Genomic DNA, 21483 nt, shown 5'->3' on the forward strand with positions numbered 1-21483 from the left:
ACAGTTTGGTGTGAATACAGCTGTTTATTTATCATTAACTATGTTAAGCGTACTTCTCTTGAGCAGATAAGAGTAAACAGAATAAATGTTAGATTTAATTTCAAAACCAAATCATCTGCCTGGGCAGGCAGCAGTCTTCTTACATTTGGGTGAACTGGAGTAAATAAGAAACAGATGAACCACTTTCATCAGAACAAAGCAACGGCAGATACGTCACACAGGAAGGAGAAAAATAACGAGACGCTGGAACTTTACAATGTACAAGTTTATTTTTAATGAACTCTTCAGTGGTTGGTAGTCACAGCACAGCTTGCATGTATTAAGCCACACACCTATTTTACAAGATGATGGGAAAAAAAAAAATAAAGAAAAAGAAAAAACTAAAAAGTCTTAACCAGAGTAGATGGTCATCAGTCCATCTGCAGTGACTTTTTCTTTTTTACTTATTTTACTAAAATATCCTTAAAAGGCCACTGAAATGCATAAAATGTTTTCAGATGCATGGAATATTTGATGGTGGCGATTTTGCTTGAACCTGACATCAAGAACCCTCACATGGCATTGACAGTGCATGTAGACATTGTAAAAAGGATTGGGTTAGCGATACCTAAGATATTCTCTTTTTCTTTTTTTAGTGACAACACCTTGGCTATAATACTACAGCTTAAAAAAAAAAAAAAAAAAAAAAAGAAACCTCGGAAACAAAATTAACAGCACTCTTCCAAGTTACTGAATACAATGAAAGTGAAATGTAGTGAAGCGATTATTTTTTTCTTTAATCTCACAATTTTGTGAACACTTATTTTTAAACTGGAAAATGAAGAAGCACTGAACACTGCCGCTCTACTGCACTGTATCCAATGACTCCAGGCTATAAAAAAGAAAAAATAATTAAAACACAACTGTTTGTCCTCTGGAATTTGTAGACTTTTTAATAGTAACAGACGGGAACCATAAATGCATGCCATGTGCTGGTCTCAAACAAATACATACAGGTATATACAGCATCACTCAGTACCTGCTAAAACAAAAGTGAGAAATACAGAGTATAAACCGACTACACTACAAACTTAAAAAAAAAAAAAAAAAAAAAACGGGGGGGAGGAGGGTGAGCGATGGAAGCGGTGGAAGAGTGAAAAATCCTACTTGTGATGGACTCATCATTAAAGCATTAAAAATAAAAATAAAAAAAAGAAATGCATATTGCACATACAGTGAAAGCTTAAATTCCACCAGGTCCGCCTCGTTCGCTAAAGCGAGAATTCAAAATTTTTTCCCTCTTGGAGGAAGACACACAGAGGTACAAAGAAAAAAAAAAAATCAGGGGAAGGTGTGTGTGTGTCGGTGATCTGTGTGTGAAGGGAGGAGGAGGAGGAGGAAGAAGAAGAAAAAACAGGAGGAAGAGGAGCCACGAGGATGATGTGGAGCAGAAGTGGCACTTTGAGGGGGTGAAGAAGGAAACTGCACAGCACACAACACTTACACAGGAAGAGGAAACAAAAAACATTACATGAAATAAAGATTGTGGCACAAATAAAATCAGGTGTTGGATAATATCTGTTCTTCAGTGATAGCCGAGAGAGGAGAGAAGAGATCGAGTGTTTTTTCTTTTTCTCTTTATGTACATCTAAGGCTTTATTGGTTAAATAGTTTTCAGGCTTCCCCGCCCACACGATGCGTTTACATGCTGCTCACGCAACCCGTCTTCCTTTTGCTCTGTAAACCCGGTGGTTCTATCAGGACAGCAGCCGCACGCTCAGGTGGATGAACAGCCGAGGAGGTGGATGGATGGATAGATGGATGGATGGATGGATGCTGCGATGGTGGTGGTGGTGGTGAAGGAGCAAAAGGGAGATAAACAGTTGGGAGGAGAAAAAGAAAAAAGAAAAAAAAAATAGGAGTCTCGTCTCTGATGTCTGTTGCAATTAATATCTAAATGTGCAATTCCATTAGTCACTGCCATGGGGGACTATAGGGGGTGCAGAAGACGGGGCGGGGGGGTGTAGGATCTGTTCTACTTGGAAAGCTTGCTAATGACTCGAATGAGCGCTCCGTTCTCGTCCTTTAGTCGCTGGTTGTCTGCTTTCAAGTCCGGAAGCATCTGAAAGGGAAGAAAAGGAAACAGGGAGAGGAAGAGACAGAGAGAGACAGAGAGAGAGAGAGAGAGAGAGAGAGAGAGAACGAGGCTTAGACGAGTCTCGACAGACACACGTGTCGTTAAACCGGTCGAGCCGGTTTGACAAACTGTTAATTGCAGCTTGTGTAGAAGCAAATGTTTGGAGTCACACAGCATCTCGCATGTTTTTTTTTTTTTTGTTCCTTATGTCTTTTTTTTTCTCAATCGTTCCAGAGAGAAAAGTAAAAGGGGCGTCACACCGCAGGCCAAAGTTCCTGAGAAAGCCATGCAGAACCTCGGAGGCTGCTCAGAAATACACAGCACAATTAAAATGTATCTATACAGAAGCTGATTATTTTAAAGTTTCCCACTGAGCCGAGCAGCAGCAAATTTCAGTCTGTTAATAAACGTTCATTGTCTCTTGATAAATATCCATCGTCTGCTTTTTTTTTTTCTCTTTTAAATATCCCATCGTGTTCCTCAGTATCAAAACTTTATGCTCCATGCAACCGTCTAAAATATAATCGATAGAAATCATTAGAAATTTGAGGAGTACAGATGCGGTAAAAGAAAAAGCTTCAGTCTCTGAAGATTTGGGCCAAAAAAAACGATGCAACTTCATGCAAAGAAGCCAGAACAAGCCAAACTGAAGGACGGAGCTCCCTCTGAAGGAAGCGTCACATCTAGAAAACTACAGAGAGGACACTTTCCTTCACTGCACATGAAGACGTGTTTGAATTCTCTACATTTGGAGTAAATTTAGACGCTTGTCGGCCAAACGATACTCACCTGAGCTTCTTCTCCGCTCGTGATTTATCCGTTTTTGATGTTTTTAAAAACACCTGACAGTCATGTGCTGTAAAAGGAGAGTGTCCGGACGCAACCCAAAAAAAACAAAAAACAAAAGACACGCTCCCCAATCTGAAAACCAAAAAGCTCTGGGGAGGCAGAGGGAGTGGAAAGGGGAGTTTACAAAACCAGTGGTGGTTGGGCGGCTGGGCACCTGCCTGTCTATGGGTGCGGGGCAGAGCGCAAATGGAGCATGAGAAGAATGGGGTTGGGAAGGAGAAAAGGTGAGGAGGAAGGAGAAGGGAGGAGGAGAAGGTGGTGGACGTGGCTTAGAGGTCGACGCTGGGCAGCTGGCTGCAGGCGGACTGCGAGAGCTTTGCCACCACGCGGGCCAGGGCCCGGTTTTCAGCCTGCAGCCGCTCCTTAATCTGCCGCAGGGCCTGAACCTGCTTTACCTGGGGGAGGTTCTGCAGGAGGGAGGGAGGGAGTAACAACCACAACACAGGAGAACAAAGAGAAGGATGGAAGGAGAGAGTGAGAGTGACGGGGGGGGAGAGGTGGTGTACAGGAGACAAATTAAAGACAAGGGATTAACGAAAGACGGGACAAAGTAAATTAATAGAGAAGAGGAGGAGAAAGGGGGAACAGAAGAGGAAGATTGTTAGAAAATGGGGACAGATTTTGGAAACCGAAGGAATGATGAAGAGCTTCTCGGCTCTGCACCATGTCTGCAGATAGAAAATGACAGTGATAAGATCAGCCAGCTGCCTACCACCTAAAAATAAACACACTTGGTTATCAGAGCCATGGAGGAACACTCCTTAAATCAGTTTTCCAGAAAAGGAACATTTAATTGGGCGTCTCCGATGAAGAGCTTAAATGATGTGCCCACACAGATTACAGCATCTGACCTGAGACGAGCCCCGCACAGATTAAGAGATGCACATTTAGCAGCAAGAACGCACGGAGTGTGTTTTTTCTGTGTCTCTGAAGAAAATTATACTTGACAGGAGGTTATAGTGCATCCAAGGACAAGACATTTACATACTCAGAGTTAGATACACGTTCTTTATGAAGACCGCTCAGTTGTACTGGTCATGTTGCGTCTATTATAGTTGATTTAGGAGTTTGTAATTGATGGTTACTTGTTTTGCTGCCATGAATTTAAGTAAGGAGTCAAAACTGTTTCCTGACATCTTTTCGCTGCAGAAACCAAACAGTGTGTGTGTGTGTGTGTGTGTGTGTGTGTGTGTGTGTGTGTGTGTGTGTGTGTGTGTGTGTGGCGGTACCTTAAGTTCCTCCTCCATCTCAGAAATCTTCCTTTCTAGAGCTCTTCTTTCCTGTGGGGCGAAGAACAGCAGGTCAACACTCAAACTCACAACATCACAACCAAAAGTAAAACACACACACACACACACACACACAATCATGAGTGCAGGCTCTACACACTGCGTTAAATAAAGAGGTGTGTGTGGGGGGGGGTGAGGAGATAGCGATAGCACACACTTGTGAGGCGTCTGCGAGCAACAGCCAGTTCAGACTAACAGATTCAGTGACGTGCACATCGTGTACACGTATGATTTGTAAATGAGTCAAAAAAAAAAAAAAAAAACCATGGGGATGGATGTTTAGAGGTTGTGTTGATGATAAGTTGATGAAATGACTCATCGACGGGGACGTCAGAATGTCTTTTTTTTTTTTGGTTTTAAATAAAAAAAAGAACATTCCTGTTTTACAAAAGGCAGATGACACATGAGTGATGATGTCAAATGTGGCGTTTGTTTGCAGCGTTAGCTTTAAAACAGTGGATGAAGTTCTTAAATCCAGAGGGTTGTGATGTAAAAGTTACACAACTGCAGCTGAAGACGCCAGCATGATGACCGATGAGTGACACAAACAAAAAAAAGAACAAAAAGCATGGACACAACATGCACAGGTTCTTTCAATACAAATTTACCAACGTGAAAAATGTTCTACTTCCTGCACAAATTCCACACAAACACACAAACTAAGCAGTCTTGAGAAGTGGTGACCACACGCTGCCTCTGAGGTTCAAAGAAACAGGTGAGAGAGAGAGAAGGTGGCGTGTTCTGGGCGGCGAGGACGGAGGGAGGTCCCTTTGACCCCGGCTACCAGGGCACGTGTGAGACAACAGCCAGCAGCAAAGAGAAGACTGATACTTAAAAACTCAGGGTAAGATCATACCACCACCCAGATGAAATTGGGGCCTGCTTGTTACCTTCAGACATAAACCCATTGGCGCAGTGTTACTTATTTTTATTTTTTTTTTATTAATCCAAGCAAATTCTCACTTCTACTTTAAGTTTGAGACAAACTTGAGAAAGACAGAAGTTATATTCATTTTATTTTCTGTAAATTTCATAGTGTTAATAAACAAAGAAGGACATTTGGGAGTTTAAAGTAGTTCTGTCATTACCCTTTTCTCCATCTCAAGCTGTGATCGGTCAGCATAGCGTTCCTGCCTCTGCAATGAGAAAACACACACACATACATGAATAAGAAACCTTTTTGTTTGGATCTGCACCAAGTTGCACACAGTCATCGTTCTGACTGATCAGCCGAGGCAGCGTGACTTCATCTCACCTGTGTGGCCTTCTCTAGTTGTAGCTTCAAGTCTGCCAGCTCCAGGTCTGTGTCACGTAACTGGGCCTTCAACTTCTCGTTCTCAGCTAAGATCTGCTCGTAGAGCTGCAGACGGAGACACGAACAGACCGTCAACGAGTGTAACAATCACATGAAATCATAATTAGAGCCGGGAAAAAAGGATTTCAACAATTTCCAACCTTTTTATAGTCAGTGGTGTCGTCTCTGTCCAGTCGGCTCGAGTACGGCCTTCGACTCTCGCCGTAGCTGCGGCTAAAAAGAGTGTCGTTGCGATCTAAGGATGAAGTGCTCTCATTCCTGAAACAAGTAACAACACTTGTTTATGACCAACACAGAAACACAGAACTGATGATTAGGGAACATAATATGAAGGGGGTGAAACATACCTGGACAATCTGTCACTCTGTAGGGAAACAACAAACCAAAGTGAGAGTTAATGTCCATGGAAAATAAAAAATAAATAAAACGAAGCTGCTAAATCTGGAATAAAAAACATCTATTCAGTGTGGAGCGTGGACTGGAGGACAAAGTCAAACTGTGAATCACATTAATGTAGAACTCACACAAACAAAGACTGCCCACTTCAAACTCTCAGCACCTGACCTTCACTCCCACACCTGCAACAAGCTGCTCTACATGCAGACACACAAACGCTGATCCTCCAACAGCTGCCGTGCCTTGAGGCGTCTCTGCGCCCGCTGTGCCTGTGCAGCGGTCGCCACGTCGGCCCTGAGAACCTGGGCCAGACATCAGATAGGGAGGTCAGGTCGGAGGGGCCCGGGCTTCCAGCTATTTTGAAATTGCAATCGGCTTCCTGAGGCGGACGGCGGTTGCAGAGGAAACACAACGCTACAATCTGAGTGGAGCAGTCCAGAGAGCCTCGCAGGACAAAGATCAGATCAACATCCATCTTGGTCATTTCCACAGACGGACTGGAGATGTATTAAACACAATGAAAATCTTCTAATCTGTTTTAATCCATGTCTTTAATCTCTCTTGTGTCCAACAATATTCAACAAACCAACATTTCAGGCGACATTAAGAATGTAAAGGAGACATTTTCTGTGCTCTGGATAAAGCCCAGTCTGCTCGGAGTATTTTTTATTTTTTTACTTGCTGGACGAGACAGGAAGCCGCTCAAAGCTTTTCTGGAAAGCTTTTACATCTTTAAGCAAGATACAGTAATCGCTTGTTTCCTATTCAGTACTCTGTTGCAGTGCCACCCTCTAAACTGTCTGACTGTAAGAGACGTCTGGTGGTCTAATGTCTGCCTGACACACCCCTTCAGTCGGGTACAGCAATATGTCCACACAGTATTGTGCATTCTGTCCCATGCTCGTCCATCCAAGGACAACAAGACTTCATTTAACTGGTTATTATTTCAATATTATGTTCATGTCAATACACAAATCTAATCTCCACGTTTCATATTAAAAACGCTCCCCCATCTCAGTGAGCCCAGACTTGTCCCAGACTTCCTCCTCCCTGTGTGTCTGCATGTTTTGAAAACCTAATGATCTCTGGCTAGGGACTACTTCTGGTCTGCAAGTTCACCCCGGTAAACCAGACAATCGCCGGAAGAAGGAAACTATAAAAATTTAAAGGCCGCACTTTGTGAGAGAGAGAGAGATGTAAGAGGGAGGGGGAGAAAATCATAGCTGCACAGGGCAGAGAGGGAAATATCAAAGACTGGTGGACCTGCTCGGCCTCGACCACATGAGAGAAGACACGAGGAAGGAGCGGAATAGAAAATAAACGAAGGATCAAACGGACAAGAAAAGTTAGATTTTCCGGTCAGGCTCCTACTTCAGTCTGATTCATGTACTTTCTGCCCCGTCTTTGAGTGTGTGTTGAGTTACCTGTGGCTCTCCCTTGGTGCTGCCCTCCTCTGAGTCGGACTGCTGGTCAGGGTCATTATCATCACCCTGAAATTAAAAAAAAAAAAAAACAGACACGTGGGTTAAAGAAAGTTTTCAGCTCTTGAAATCCAAATGATCAAAGAGGAAGAGTCGGGGTTAAGCAAATGTTATGAGCTGCTGTACCTCATGAAGAGTAACGCAATGAATACCAAACAAAACTTCTATCACTGTGTGTGAGTCTCTTACATCCTGGGTCCAGAAGGAGACCCCAGTGGAGCGTCTCTTTTCGCGGGGCCGCCTGCGATCCCGTATGGAGCGGGGCTGAGACTTGTCCTCTCCCTCCTTCTCCTCTTCCCTTTTGTCTGCTTCTGTGCATCGACAGGAAAGACAACATATAAATTCCAAGAACCAATAATGTTATCTGCTTCACACTTGGCATGTGTATTGATAAGGGCCAAAACATTTGGTGAGATTGGGACAAGAGTCAAACTTTAATCAGCTTTGGATACACAGGCAGTTCTCTGTAGCAGTGACGGCTCGGACTTATCAACGTAAAGCTGCCTATTAACAGGTCAAACAACACAATAACATCTGGTTTTCATCTGCAATGTGAGAAGATCTAACTGCATTCACTCCCAGGTCCAATGATTCTACAGTAGCTCCGATCGGATACTGAGCTGAGATTTACAGGACTTTGAATAAACCGATGAATAGTTTGTGCGGCAGCTGAGTCCAGCAGGAGGTCATTATTTCCCTTGGCTCAATTACTGCAGGTCACTTTTACTTTTTCAGAAAGAAAACTGCAAAACCAGCCAGGTTTTGACAGGTTTAGAACTGACACTGCACTAGTGCATGATAATAAAGTTAAAGCAGCAAAATTAACCTTTCAGCAGTCTGATGTGCATGTGAGTGAAAGCGGTGGAAATGTTCCTTTTGTACATCTCTAAATTATCTGCGCCCTGAACATTCTTGCCCCTTATTATTTTGACATCAACAGCGAAGACGTCCATGAACTAATTCCAATAATAAATTTGAACTGGAAGATGGGAAGGTCCAGGTTAACTGAGGCTGCACAAAGCACCGCCAGGACAACAACTGGACTTGGCTGAAGTTCAGAGAAAGAAAAGAGAAAAAAAAAAGGCTTTGGTCAGGGGAGAACAAAGCGCTCAGTGTTTCCTTCAGTCGAACAGACTAAAGCTGCCGTCTATTTTCCCAGGGATGTTTCATGGATTTATTCATTAGGAGATGAGCTACTTAATTTAAAAGGCAACACAATCCCTTTCTGTCTGAGAGCTCATAATAAGCGTCGGGCGTCTTGCCAGCGTGAATGTGGACCTGTGGCGACGGATACCAGGTGGAAGAGCCACGACACAGCCACATGCTAATCCTGTATAACTTCATATTAGATGCATCGGTTTCAGGGTAGTGATGGTAAAGGGAGCTAAAGATGGATTTTTACTTCACCTGCACTGAACTCCAGACATTTTCCTGAAAATATCTAGAGGGGGGTGTATGTGAAAAAGGCAAATGACTAAGTTGCTCAGGACATTTTCAGGAACTTTTCTTGAAAGCACTGTGGTTCAAACTATGGCAAACTCCAGAAAACGTCCTGGCTCGATTTATAGGACATTTTCCAGACAGAGGAAGAAGTAGATTGGAGAGATTAATGTTGAAAGAGCCACTGGTCTTTGTAACTTCTTAGACGAGGTTTATCGAGGTTCACTTATCTATGACCTACTGCAGACAGAACAACTGAGCAGTTATAAATTACTCCTTCTTTCACTGACCTTTTTCTGTATCTCTGGAGGAGCAGCTATAGGAGGAGGTGATCCCTGTCAGACTGTTGGGCCTGTTAAGGGCACTGGAGCTACTAGAGTAGGATGGGGTGGAGGCAGTGCTGACTGTGGATATGGCCGAGGAGGAGGATGAAGGCCGGTAACGCTGGAAGGGAGAGAGGACAGAGGGAAAGAAGGTAAGAGTCAAATATTCAAGGTGTGAATTACTGTGATGACAAAAGGAGAAATGTACCTCTTCATAGCTGCGGTACTTTGACCTGTAATCATCCTCCTTGGTCTCAGTCTCCTTCTTCTCTTCTTGCTTCTCCTTGTCCTGCTTCTCTCTCTCCTCCCTCTCCTCCTCACGGGTCTTTGGGGTACGACTCCGGCCGATTGTTTTCTCAGCCTCTTGCAGGTCGGTCAGAGTCACACCCTGGAAGAGAAAAAAGTACAAGGTTTAGGTTTGGAATGTGTTGCTTGGATGATTTTTAAAAATGTTATATCCACAGTCTCTGCAGTTAAGAGTCAACACTGAGACTTTGTGATGTCGAATTTTTCTGTTGTATTAGCTGAGCTGAAATCCTGTCAGCTTGTGAAACGAGGTTAAGAGGTGCCAAAGTACATAGAGAGAACAGTCTCAACCAGCTCAACAACTTTTACTTAAACAGTCCAGGACTATAAAATCATAATTTAAGCCAGAGCCAGGTAACAGAGTGACTTCTTGGTGCATGAGGTAAATAAGGCATCAACATATTAAAGATGAAAAAGGGAAACTAACCTGAGTGGACCTTCTCGACTGTCGGGCCTGTCTGGAGCGAGCTTTCCTCTGAGACTCTGACTCCTCGTCTCGCACTGGCGTCAGGTAGGACCTGACACACAAAAAACACACACGGTTAATTATTTAAACACAAGTGCAAAATATTAAGCTCTAGCAATGACTGTTGGGATAGGGAAACATCTCTTTTAATAAATACAGCCACGTTTTAACCAAAAGTACCCACAAGTTTTAGTCCCTGGAACTTTATTCAAGGAACTCGATTTAGACTTTGGTCCTTGTTCCTAATTCTGGGGGAAATGTGGCTTATGTTTGGTAATTATCATCAATGTATGGTCATGTGGCAGCTTAAGGTGGCTTGTGATGAGAGGGATGACTGCTCTAGAAAAACACAATCTCCTCCCTCGTTAATGCAGCAGAATGAGGATTTTAGACTGTTGTATTCAGCAGCTTCAGATACACTGTTCAGCTCCAGGTTACTTGTGTCAGGCAGGAGGCTTTTCTGTGATGTGTTTTGAAAAAATAAAAATTCCAACTCTTTTGCTCAGTCTGAATCATGTCGTCTCTGTTGGCCATACAGAACAATGAACTTCATAATTCATTGCGGAGCCTTGGCCTTGAAGAAAAAATGTGCAGCTTCCTTATAAGGAGAAGTCGCCGGAGCAGAGCGGGCTGTCAAACAGCTCCACTCCCACCATGACAGGTGGCTTCTTTCAGCAGTGCAACAGGAAGACACAAACTCGACCCCACTCCAACTCACGCACACACAAACGCATGCTTTCTGTGACCCACTCTCCCACAGACAGACACGGGCAAACACTGTGTTTGAGTGTATGTGTGTGAGAGAGAGAGAGAGAGAGAGAGAGAGCTGCTTTGAACACAGTGTGGGGAGGGAAAAAACAGAAGGAACTCATCCTGATTACTGTTTGAGTGATGGTGGCTTTTTAGGGTGATGCATATTTATTATCTGAGCTCGAGTAAATAATAGTAAAAAACTATAGTAAGTAAAAAAAAAAAAAAACACTTAAAAATGGCATCGGCAATACACATAAGGAACGACACAAAAAACTAAAACTTCTATGCATTAAACTCATCATATTAGGTTATTGTCAATTTCATATACTAATTTAACAGGTTTATTATCAAAAACATAAATTTAATGATGATCCAGCAGAGATTCTCGCTTTGCTTTATCTTAATAATAAAGTGTGAGTCCATAATCATTTCAAATATTGTGAGAGAAACAATTAAATTAAATAGTTTTTCAGCAAAAAAAGATGGAAGAGATATGACAAATCAACATAAATGGAAATATCTATATATAAAGAACATTAGCATACCGGGGAAAATGTGCGTTACCTGCGTCTTTCTGGGCCAGTGACAGTGCCAGCGGTGGTGGTAGTGGTAGATATGGCTGTAGTGGTAGACGTGGCGGTCGTAGTAGAGCCAGTGTTAATAGTGGGGATGACTGCAGCCGACTCCTTCTCCTTCTCCCTCTCTGCACTCTCCTCTGACCAGTACCTGTTCACACACCAGCATCTTTTACAGAAACTTACTTCATCTGACAGATTTCAACCACTGTTATGAAATTTAATTTGTGACTCTAGTGTTTTCAAGTAAAATTGTGCGAATGCTTGTAACAATGTAAGTGTAATTCTATAGAAATACCTTTTAATCACCTTGAGAAATACTTTGCAAGAGCAACAATTTACAGGAGTATTAATAGTGAATTATGCTGTCAAAGAATTGTAGCAGGCTTGTTAAACTTAAAAGGTGCTAAACCTTTTACTATCTAGTTCAGCATTTCCGTTTGCCAATATGAACCCTGAAAATCCATATTGGTCGGGGCTCTACTGGTTCTGATTTTGCAGCTGTATCTTAATTGATAGTACCAGTTGCAGTTTTTTATTGTTCATTGTTCGTGTACCTGCTGGTGAGACTGGTGGAGCCAGTGCGTGTGGAGTAGGAGCCCAGGCTGGGGAATAAGCCGCGATGGCCCGTGGGCGAGGTAACAGATGAGGAGGTGGTGGTGGTCGTGGAGGAGGATGTAGTCGAGGAGCTCAAGTCCTCGTGTCTTCTGCTAAAAGAGCCACTGGAGGATTTAAAAAACATTTTAGTAGTGAGACAAAGCTCGGTTCGAGTAGCTCTTTGTGAACGGATACCATGTTGATCACGGACATAACTTTGGATGCTGCTAGCACTGATGGCGAGAGCTAAAATAATTAATCAGTCTTTTGGCCTTTTTTATTTGTTTTGGATTGTCTTGCAAAAAACTTCTACACTAATTGGCGGTAAAAATATCAAGATAAAACTCGTAAAAACTGCATTTCAAATCAAAGCCTAAGGTTATTGCAGGAGAAATGGGTTATTCTAACGTTACTGTCAATTGATTTCAAGGGGGAATGTCATTGCTGTAAAGATCAAACTGTCCTTACATCTGTATTCAGGTTTTGCAGACTTAAGACCACATTTTCATCCTGAGGCTACGTCTGAATATGTATTACCACAGGATTCATTTGATCAATCCAGATGCACAAAAACAAAAGGATGGGCACTTCAGCAGAGCAGAGACACACAGACAGAGAGGACAGGTGAGTGTGGAGAGACGGTGGTGTCCCGGTGCGGCTGGAGTACCTGCGGTAAATGCTGTAAGACTGGTAGTGGGAGGAGGGTGGCTGCCAGGGTTTAGTATTACAGGTGTTAGGGTCCAAGCTGGAGGTGGACGAAGACTTGGCTGGCACGTCCCGCGTGCTGCCGCTCCGCCCTAGCGCTAGCGTATGGGAAGTGCTGGCGGAGTGGCAGGTGGGTGGGCGAGAGAGGCATGTTAGCGGTGGAGGCGCACACACACACACACCCACAGATACAAGAAACATACATATTGAAGACTAGCTTTGACACACTATTGGTGCATTCATGTCATGTGGGACTAGCAGGGAAGTGTAGATTGATTAGAAGGACCTTAACGATGCCTTATATTGTAGATTATTTTTATTTCAATGTTATCTCGACTGATAACATCAGAGTCCAGGAACTTGGAGAAATAGCTTTTAAACTCTTAATTTAATTACGTGGCTCATATCCATGATTTTTCAACATGACATGAATGCAGCATTAGTCCACGTCTAGGTGTTGTGCCATGAACACTACAGGGAATTTTGATGTACCTTGGAGTCAGATTGTTAAAATGCCTAAAAAATGCCTTTAAACTCTATGACACAGCAACCTGACAGGACAGGTACAGTCATGCAACAAACGTGGTGGCAGTGACAGAAACAAGGTGCTGGGCTGATTTGCACGGCTTCTTCAGTAGCTGCTGCGGCTGCTGTGCATGTAGCAAGTACAAACAGACCTCTAATGACATAATGCAAGAAATAAAAATGTACTGTAGATGATTAATACATGACTATCACTTTTTTCTACTCAGCGGTTTTAGTGGATCGACACATCAGATCAGATGAGGCAGAGATCTGATGACGAGATAACGGATGGAAGTTTGGCAGCGGAGGCTAACCTGCGCTGGTAGCTGGAGGATCGGTTGGTGGAGGCGCTCCCTTCGCTGTTCTTTAGGTCGTCATCCCAGCGTTGTCGGGTGTAGGAGCCGCTACGAATCAGGGCAGTCGAGTCCCTGGGGAATAAGCTACAATAGTACCCCAGGGTTCCACAAACAGATACTGATAAATATACTGGATATGTGCGTCTTCTCTTTCCCCTTTAGACCCATTTATAACGTCTCTATCTCTTCTAATGAATTGTTCAACATAACTAGAAGCAGTTGCCTCAGGCTGCACACACCATGCAGAGCATTTTGGCCTTTTCCCTGCAATACACAGCAGTGGGCAGCAGGAGCCGCTCATGCTAAATGCATGTCATCACAGATCCACTTGGCCCCAGGGTCTCACCTGTTTTCCTTCTCGTCGATGTCTGAAGTACTGGCCAGTCTCCTGGGGATGGTCGGGGCCACGTAGGCAAGCCGTGTTACTTTGTCCTTTTCCTGTGGGCACAGGATGAGACAGGACCTGTGTTTGTGTGACTGTTTACAGAGGAGATCTCACCAAAAGAATTGATTTACTTCATATGATACTGAAAACAATCTCAGCTGCCATTTCAGTTTTATATGAGCTCTGAGAAAAGCTCAGCATTTCATTAAAAAATTCATTCTTTCTTTTCACAAACATGTTGTGGCTAAGTACTCAGTAAAAGGAGATTAAAAGGATAGTGCCTGAATTTCAACTTTAAATGAGCACAATGTTTTTGTGTAATACGTCCTTGATACCCAACACCCTCTGATTTGTGGTTGTGTGAGCGACTGTTGACCTTCTCTTTGTCCTTGTTGTCCAGAGATGAGGTGAGACGAGGGCTCGAGGCCGAGCGCATCACCCCGGTTGTGTCCTTCTCCCTCTGAGCCTCCTTGGTGGCCGTGATCTCCGCTAGTGCCCCGTAACTGCCGGTCTTCCTCAAGCCCAAACGCCAAGAAGCCGGAGACTCGTCCTTCCTCTCCTCTTCCACTTTAGCTGAGATCTTTCCAGCAGGCTGAGTGACCTGAAAGGGAGAACGGGGCAGTGGTTGAGTAAATTGACGTACCCATTTACAATTACGAAGGTGTTAAAATTTTTATTTTTAGTGATTAACACAAAAGCTGATTAGGTCAAAACAGTAGTAAAAAAAACCTGTTTGGATTTTAAAAAGGCTGCAATTTTTAGGTTTTAATGAGGAGACATTTTTAAGGGAAGGACATGCCAGTTATGAACAATCACATCCAGATTAAAAAATACACCTGACTAAACCCACAGCTGCACTATACAAGTACTCCTGAGCACATGCTATCCTCAAAAGACGATAACTGAATCTTAAACAAAGGATGGTAAAGGCTTCTTGTTCCAATTTATAGTTTTCACATAAGGTCTGTCCACAAATTTCATTTTAAATACGCATCAGACAATGACAAACCACTTTATTAAACACAGAGCCACAGACACAATGTGAAAGCACGATTAGGACGGTGCGTTACAAGTGAAAACACAATGTTGGGATGATGAGTGAGACGTCGGCGATAGCGAGATTCGCTTGTTCATAAACTGGATCAGGCCGAGGGGCGGTTAGGAGGGTGGTAAGTACGTTGTCAGTGCACAGGTGTGTGTAGGATGAGAGAACAACTCTGGTGCACACCAATGCCTCACCATAGGTTTTTTGGGCACTAGAGAAATGCCAGTTTTGCGCAAGCCTTGACGCCACAATGCAGGACAGCCTGGCTCCGCCACAGGCATGAGGGGAGTAATATAATCAGACTAAAGCCAACCAACAAGAGCCCGGCATGAGAAGAGATGCAGAGAGAGGGAGGGAGGGAGGGCAGGGAGGATGACAGGATGAGACAAAGAAAAAAGCCAGAATAAGACAGAAGCAAAAGAAAACACACTTTATGGCAAGGAAAGATTTTTTTTTTTAAGGCCTAGTCACACTGCACAATGCTTACTGCCAAACCAGGGGGGGGGGGGGGACTACCATTACTGTTTTGAGTCAGGGTCAGATCGAACAAACATCTGGTAGTGTCAAAACTGGACATTGTTAATGTTTCGCTCATTCTTGTTAGACAGAAGACATTGTGATGTGTGAGCACTAGACTTCAGAGAAGGACTGGAAACAAAAAGGTCATTTCCAGAAAAGAAGCAGAAAAAAGAAACGGATATAAAGTCTTGAGATACCGACTACAGAGTGTGAGCTCAGAAAAAGATAGAAGACTGTAAAATAGACTCTCCTATTTAACAAATTTAGACCGGATGCAACATGTGCGTTTATACAGCTTTCAGAGAGGGTGCGACACGCTTCTCCCTTTAGAACCGGATGAGATCTGTGCGTCTTATCTACTAGGTTCATCGAGTTTGACGGCTTTGTTTGAGCTTTTGGGGAAAAAGGCAATGATTTAAAATCAAAGCCAATTTTTTAAACTATGAAATGTTTTTTTATTTCATGTTATTCACTCCTTCAGAAGCCAAGACATTTACAAGGAGGTTGTTTTCAAACAACACTTTAAATTATTAATGAATTCATATTATGAGTTTTCAAATTATCCTACATTTTCTGCAGCCGTGCAAAACACCAGAAAGTGAGGGAAGTAGCCTTATTGAAATTTACCAGTGTCACTCAGTTTATATGCTTTGCTGGATTTCTCCAGCAGAGGGAAGCAGACTCAAAAGAGGAGAAATCTACCTTTGTTCCTATCAACCAATGTATGACTCTGTACAGAACACTGAAGCCTCCTGGTGCCCTAACAGTCTTATACTGTTAACATCAAGAACTGGTCACTAATCCCCAACGTGCTACCATGTTTGTCAAACACCAGCGACAACTTCTCTCTGTGACATTCACTTATTATCTGTGTGCTCACTGTACCGCAACACGAAGAACAAATTACTACCTAAAAATGATTGTTCGATGGCCTGGAGTATGAACTGCAAACTTTTCTATGCAGCCCCTCCAGGATCTTCATCCGGCTGTGAAATTAGGTTTGTGTTCAAAGGGGAGAAAACTCAAATAGACTGTGAATTTTGTTGATTTACGTACGTAACGAGGCCCCGACCCTCCTCAGTAGTGGAGGCTTCATGTAACAGAGGAGGTGCAGTCCCTACTTAGAGCGGTGACATGATTACATCAGCACTTATTTACCTCCAAGTCCTTTTAAAACCATCCAAGTGTTGGCTAATTTGATTTAAATCTGGGTTGGGCTGTTTTTGTAGTAATGCCAGTACTGAGGCAGCTGTGCATCTGTGAAGGGTAGGATGACAAACACCACCAGGTCGTACCTTCTTCACCGGTGAAGTGGGGGTTGTCACCTGGTTGGTCGGGCTTGTCGGAGATGACACGGTGATGCTGGCTGGGATTGGCGTTGTGCTGTTGCTCACCGATGCTGAAGGCTTGCTCTTGTCTTCAGGAGTCAGAGAGAAAAAGGGCGGGAGGATCAATAAAAGAATTCTAGAAAATTAAGATTGTGTGTATTGATGTTTAACTGCTAGAAATGCACAGTTTGCTCATTTTTGACATGAGCCAAATTCTATGACTGACAACTAGCAAATAGTTTGGACCTGATTTGGTGAAACCACGCAGCAAGTCTAAAATAAGACACACACAATACCTGCTTCTGTCTCCGACTCGGAATCTTCCTCCTCCTCTTCCTCACTGGAGCAGCTTGATTCGTCCTTCTTCCCCTCCACCTCTTCATCCACCTTCTCCGGTTCTAAGGTCTCGATGCGTGGGGCGCTCTTTTCTGGCTCCAGAAGCAGCGTTTCTCTGCTGCAACACAAAGATTTTAAACCAAGTTTAGAAAATAAGTTCAGCATCGGTGATGTACCCACGCCTGTACCCATGAAAAAAAAACTGTTTTGCCTGTTGCCCCTCAGGCACCTGTGACCCTGGTTAATAATCCTTTAGTTGAACACATTGATTACTTTTTCCCCATCAAGCTCTTTACCTCTTGAGTGGTTTCAGTGATTGGTTGTTATCCCCAGTGGTTGTCATTTCAATCAAAGGAGATTTGATCTTAACATCTTTCTTCTCGCTCATCAGCTGGAACAAAGAAAACAAAAATCAGTGAGAAAACAACGGACACAATCTGTTTTCTCAGGCTTTCACGATAATTTTACAGAGGTCAGTAAAATGCTTCCACTTATTAAACTGCTGATAAGTATCTTTGGGTTGATAAGAATCTGTACAAACTGACCGGCCACACTGACTCACTTGATTTTGTTTCTTTTGTAGTTCTTCTAAATATCCCAGAACATCTTCGTCGGCTACATCAAAAGGTGTCTGGCCCTGAGGGAAAGAAATAAAACTTTTCTAAAACATGTTTCGCTCAGCCTTTATTGTGAGAGTTCTCATGAGAGTTTGATTCAAATTTCTCACCATTTTATTAATGAGGTCCATGTCACATAGATTCTCCACCAGTATCCTACAAGCCTCCTCTTTGCCCCAGTGTGCAGCTGCATGTAGAGGAGTCCAGCCGTCATAGTCCTTAATATTTACATCATACCCTGTTTGGATTAAAAGCCTCCACAGTGAAGGAGGGAGAGGGAAGGCAAAACAAAAATAGTTTTTGTTAGATTTAGCAAATTCTCTTCGCTCATCTTTCAAGGTGCTGCCAGGATGCAGGATTTTAGATGTGCGTCAGTATCGTTACCTCGGGTCACATTTATAGATTATCAGATACAGGCTACCCAGGGTTTTTTGCAGGTTTCAACAAGTTAAAATTTAGAATAATGAATGAAATTTAAGACATATGTCAAGTACGGTAGAGATATAGGGGAATGTCAGATTCCCATAAATACTTACAATTCAAGTGCTCTGCTTAGTGACTATTTTTTTAAAACCCAGCAAAAACCCTCCTAACTCTAAACATAACTCAGTGAGGTTGGCAATCGTTAAACCCTTTGATGGGGAAAACCTTAAGATCCCTGTCTTGTGTGTGGTAGCCACTACACATCTTCATATCTCAGAGTTATCTATGGCAGAAGAGTGTGCTGGCTGACTTCCCAGACCAGATGGACAGGTGGCTGCAGCTTCCATCCTCAAGCAGTGAAACTGTACTAACGAGCCAATGTTGGACTGAGGAGATGCAGAGACCAGGATAGCGAAGAAATTCCTAACGCTAGGCCTCACAGCTGTACTGACTATAAACAGTATTTGTATAATGTGACTTACAGGCCGGGCTTTATGTAACAACCTATAAATGTGTCATCCGTGCAGTTTTGCTTCAACAGGTGGGGGGGGGGGGGGTAAGAAAACACTCATGTTTGCTACCTGTGAAATCAGAACCACTGCTTACTTTAAAACCTCGACGTATCCCTTCGCAGCAGCTACATGAAGTGCCGTTCCTCCAGACTTGGCGTGCCGGATGTCCTGAATTTGGCCACTGTTGAGCCACTGCCGGGCGTCCTTTAGCATGATCCGCTCCTCCTCTTTCCGGGCCGCCTCAATATCCAACCCTAATGGGACCAGAGGAAGAGAGTTAAAAATGACATCCAAGCATCCTGGCTGTAATGCCGAGCCGACAGTAGACGAACAACAACAATAACAGCAAGATATTTATTTGTCTAACGTCCACAGTGAGGCATGTGAATGTTTGGAATACATGGCATTAGTCAGAGACTATGGACCGCAATAGAGAGGTGAAAATACTTCAACACATAGTCATGAGATAAATCATCACACATTTAAGTCCTGCTACGGTAATGCGTCAGTAATGACAGCTATGACGAGCCTCTGGGTTCTGGTTATTACATAAGACGCAACTCATTCACCTCTGTGGTTTTATTAAGCTGGGCCTTGATGCTATTTATTGGATGGACAGAGGAGAAGTAGATGTGACATTATTCTGCCGACATCTCTAAACACTAGCGGCTGTTGTAAAGCTCTTGATCTTCTCTGGCATACGGTTTTAGACTAATATTTGACAATGAAATAATGGCTGCAAATGTACAGGCCTGAGCCTGTTTAGTGGGTCAATATGTCTGAGCTATATACAGCATGCAAGGCAGCGGTGAAGTCATGCCTGAGCCTTCTCGCTGACACCTGGTTGGTACACGAGACGGTCTGAAGTGCACTGGTGCACGAGTCGACCGGTCAGCTGAGCGTTAACTGTGTAGAGCTACATAAACAGTGAAGAGAGTTGCACCGGGGTAGAAGCCAAAACTTCAGCTGACCTTATGGTTTTTTTTTTTTGTTCTACTCTTGAGAATACATCATAATTCTCCTGACACCTTAAAAAGTTTGATGAGAGAGATTCCCATCCGAGTTTTTTAACTAAAGAAAGAGGATATCTGCGTCAGTGAGGCTGGCTCGAGAAAAAGCGCAGGCAAAGGAGAATTCCAACTTAAGTAACAAGTTGAGCACAAGGATTAAATCTGTTAGTAACGAGTGACTGAGACACCTGATCATTTGGTTTTGTCTCATTGGCTCATGAGCCTTAAATGTCATCGTAAAAAAAACATAAAATCCATCTACTTTCTAACACGTGCAACACAGGCTTCCACTGAGCCAGGACACAATAGTATTCTGGCTTGTTTGAGACCAGGCATGTTGCTCATTAAGAGGATTTGTGAGTTTGAGTCTAAGAAAGTGAAACCAAATGGGAATAAGATGACTCAGTGTCTGAGTTTATGTTTGACTGGATTTCAAGTTACTTTTCTCAGTGACTCTTGAGCAGTGACTGGACGTACGTCTCACTGTGGCTGCCTGGTCACCAAAGCAGGAACTAGTTAAATCTATGCTTTACAGAATCAACTATGCAGAAAAGATGTGTATTTCTATTTTATCTAAAATATATTATTATCATTATTATTATTATATTAATTCATTCAATTTCTATATATAGAATTGCATTTGTGTCCTATTTTTTTAAATAAAGTTTGAGGTTAAACTGTAAAATATCAAGCTTCAATTACGTTTCTATGTCACAAGTTAGAAAAACTGCATCACTGTGGTAGAAAAACGTCGTAAACGTCATTAGGGCAGTGCAGTTAATATAGGGAATAGGAGCTGGCCACATAGGGCAACGTCCCGTGATCTCTTGGGACGTAGCCTACAGTGTGTCTATAAAAAGCAGGGAGCCTAATGGCCTTTAAGTAGGACTACAGAACAAGAGCCGAGTGGAAGAGTTGGCAGTGGGTCAAAGTTGACTTTTTACAGGAGAACAGCACATCTTCTGCCTGAGCATTAAGATCAAGAGAAAATCCAATAGACCAAACAAGGACCTGCCTTCTGCTTCACCCTACAGACAATATACCCACAGTGTGTCTGGCAAAGGATAAATTAAATATCTATGGAAATGAAGCCGACCAAAGCACTGGGTCTTCAGCAGAAAATAAAGTAAATGCAGAAAAGGGCCTTAAAATAGATGAAAATAAATCAAATATAAACATTAGTAAAATAAATCCAATCCAGATAACCCCCATCCCAAGCTAACAGGGACAATGTGCGAGTTAGAAACATTTGTCCACCTTCAGTCAATTACAAGCACAGAGCGGAGCATTCATGCAGCAGCTGAAGGAGAAGGAGAGGAGGGCGGCAGGGCCGGCCAGTCACTTGACCCAATCAGGGTCAAGGAGCAGATCTAGAGGTTGTTTCTGCCAAGGGCAAACCACGGCCACTTGGTAACAGGTTTAACCCCATGACTGGTGTCTCTTTGAGGGGAGAAAATCACATTACAAACATACAGGAGCGTTACACAACAGCTTGTTGCATAATGCTGCCTCCTGCTAACTCCAGCATATAGAACTGAGCTGTGGATTGTCTGCAGCCGTCCTCGGGCCAAATTCAGTCTCCAAAAGCAGTGAGTCTCACACTTGAAAACAAAATACCTACAAACTCAGCAGTATGGCTTTGTGAAGTCTATGAGCATGTTAAATGACGATACACGTTTCGATTTGCATCTGGCAGTGATGGATCTAAGTTGAGGCAGCGGTTGGATGCTCTGAACCAGGCAACGCATCCATCCATCACGCATCAGCAAATCAAAGCTGACAGGTGCCGCTGGAGGAGATGCTTGAAATTCGGTGT

General features: G+C 43.1%; 1 protein-coding gene across 5 annotated transcripts in view; it reads right to left on the reverse strand.

Moving 5' to 3' along the window:
• Positions 1 to 247: 247 nt before the first annotated feature.
• The window catches only part of ppp1r12a (protein phosphatase 1, regulatory subunit 12A), a 42349-nt gene continuing 21113 nt past the window's right edge, over positions 248 to 21483 (reverse strand). Inside the window, exons 4-27 of one of the 5 annotated variants that reach the window (XM_069519454.1) lie at positions 18752 to 18911; positions 17833 to 17977; positions 17668 to 17742; positions 17402 to 17496; positions 17066 to 17223; positions 16737 to 16858; positions 14254 to 14478; positions 13839 to 13930; positions 13451 to 13564; positions 12574 to 12726; positions 11867 to 12031; positions 11299 to 11460; positions 9943 to 10033; positions 9418 to 9597; positions 9177 to 9330; positions 7636 to 7757; positions 7390 to 7455; positions 5917 to 5933; positions 5710 to 5827; positions 5510 to 5614; positions 5343 to 5390; positions 4195 to 4245; positions 3124 to 3372; positions 1920 to 2101 (exon numbers count right to left, since the gene is read on the reverse strand). In XM_069519454.1, coding sequence (XP_069375555.1) covers positions 3235 to 3372; positions 4195 to 4245; positions 5343 to 5390; positions 5510 to 5614; positions 5710 to 5827; positions 5917 to 5933; positions 7390 to 7455; positions 7636 to 7757; positions 9177 to 9330; positions 9418 to 9597; positions 9943 to 10033; positions 11299 to 11460; positions 11867 to 12031; positions 12574 to 12726; positions 13451 to 13564; positions 13839 to 13930; positions 14254 to 14478; positions 16737 to 16858; positions 17066 to 17223; positions 17402 to 17496; positions 17668 to 17742; positions 17833 to 17977; positions 18752 to 18911 — 2756 coding nt within the window. In that variant the 3' untranslated portion in view covers positions 1920 to 2101; positions 3124 to 3234. Of the gene's footprint in view, positions 2102 to 3123; positions 3373 to 4194; positions 4246 to 5342; positions 5391 to 5509; positions 5615 to 5709; positions 5828 to 5916; positions 5934 to 7389; positions 7456 to 7635; positions 7758 to 9176; positions 9331 to 9417; positions 9598 to 9942; positions 10034 to 11298; positions 11461 to 11866; positions 12032 to 12573; positions 12727 to 13450; positions 13565 to 13838; positions 13931 to 14253; positions 14479 to 16736; positions 16859 to 17065; positions 17224 to 17401; positions 17497 to 17667; positions 17743 to 17832; positions 17978 to 18751; positions 18912 to 21483 lie in introns of all 5 variants that reach the window. The other 4 variants (XM_020105467.2, XM_069519455.1, XM_020105469.2 and 1 more) reach the window with 4 other exon arrangements.

The sequence above is a fragment of the Paralichthys olivaceus genome, chromosome 23 (genome assembly GCF_024713975.1).
Source record: "Paralichthys olivaceus isolate ysfri-2021 chromosome 23, ASM2471397v2, whole genome shotgun sequence".
Taxonomy (NCBI): Eukaryota; Metazoa; Chordata; class Actinopteri; order Pleuronectiformes; family Paralichthyidae; genus Paralichthys; species Paralichthys olivaceus.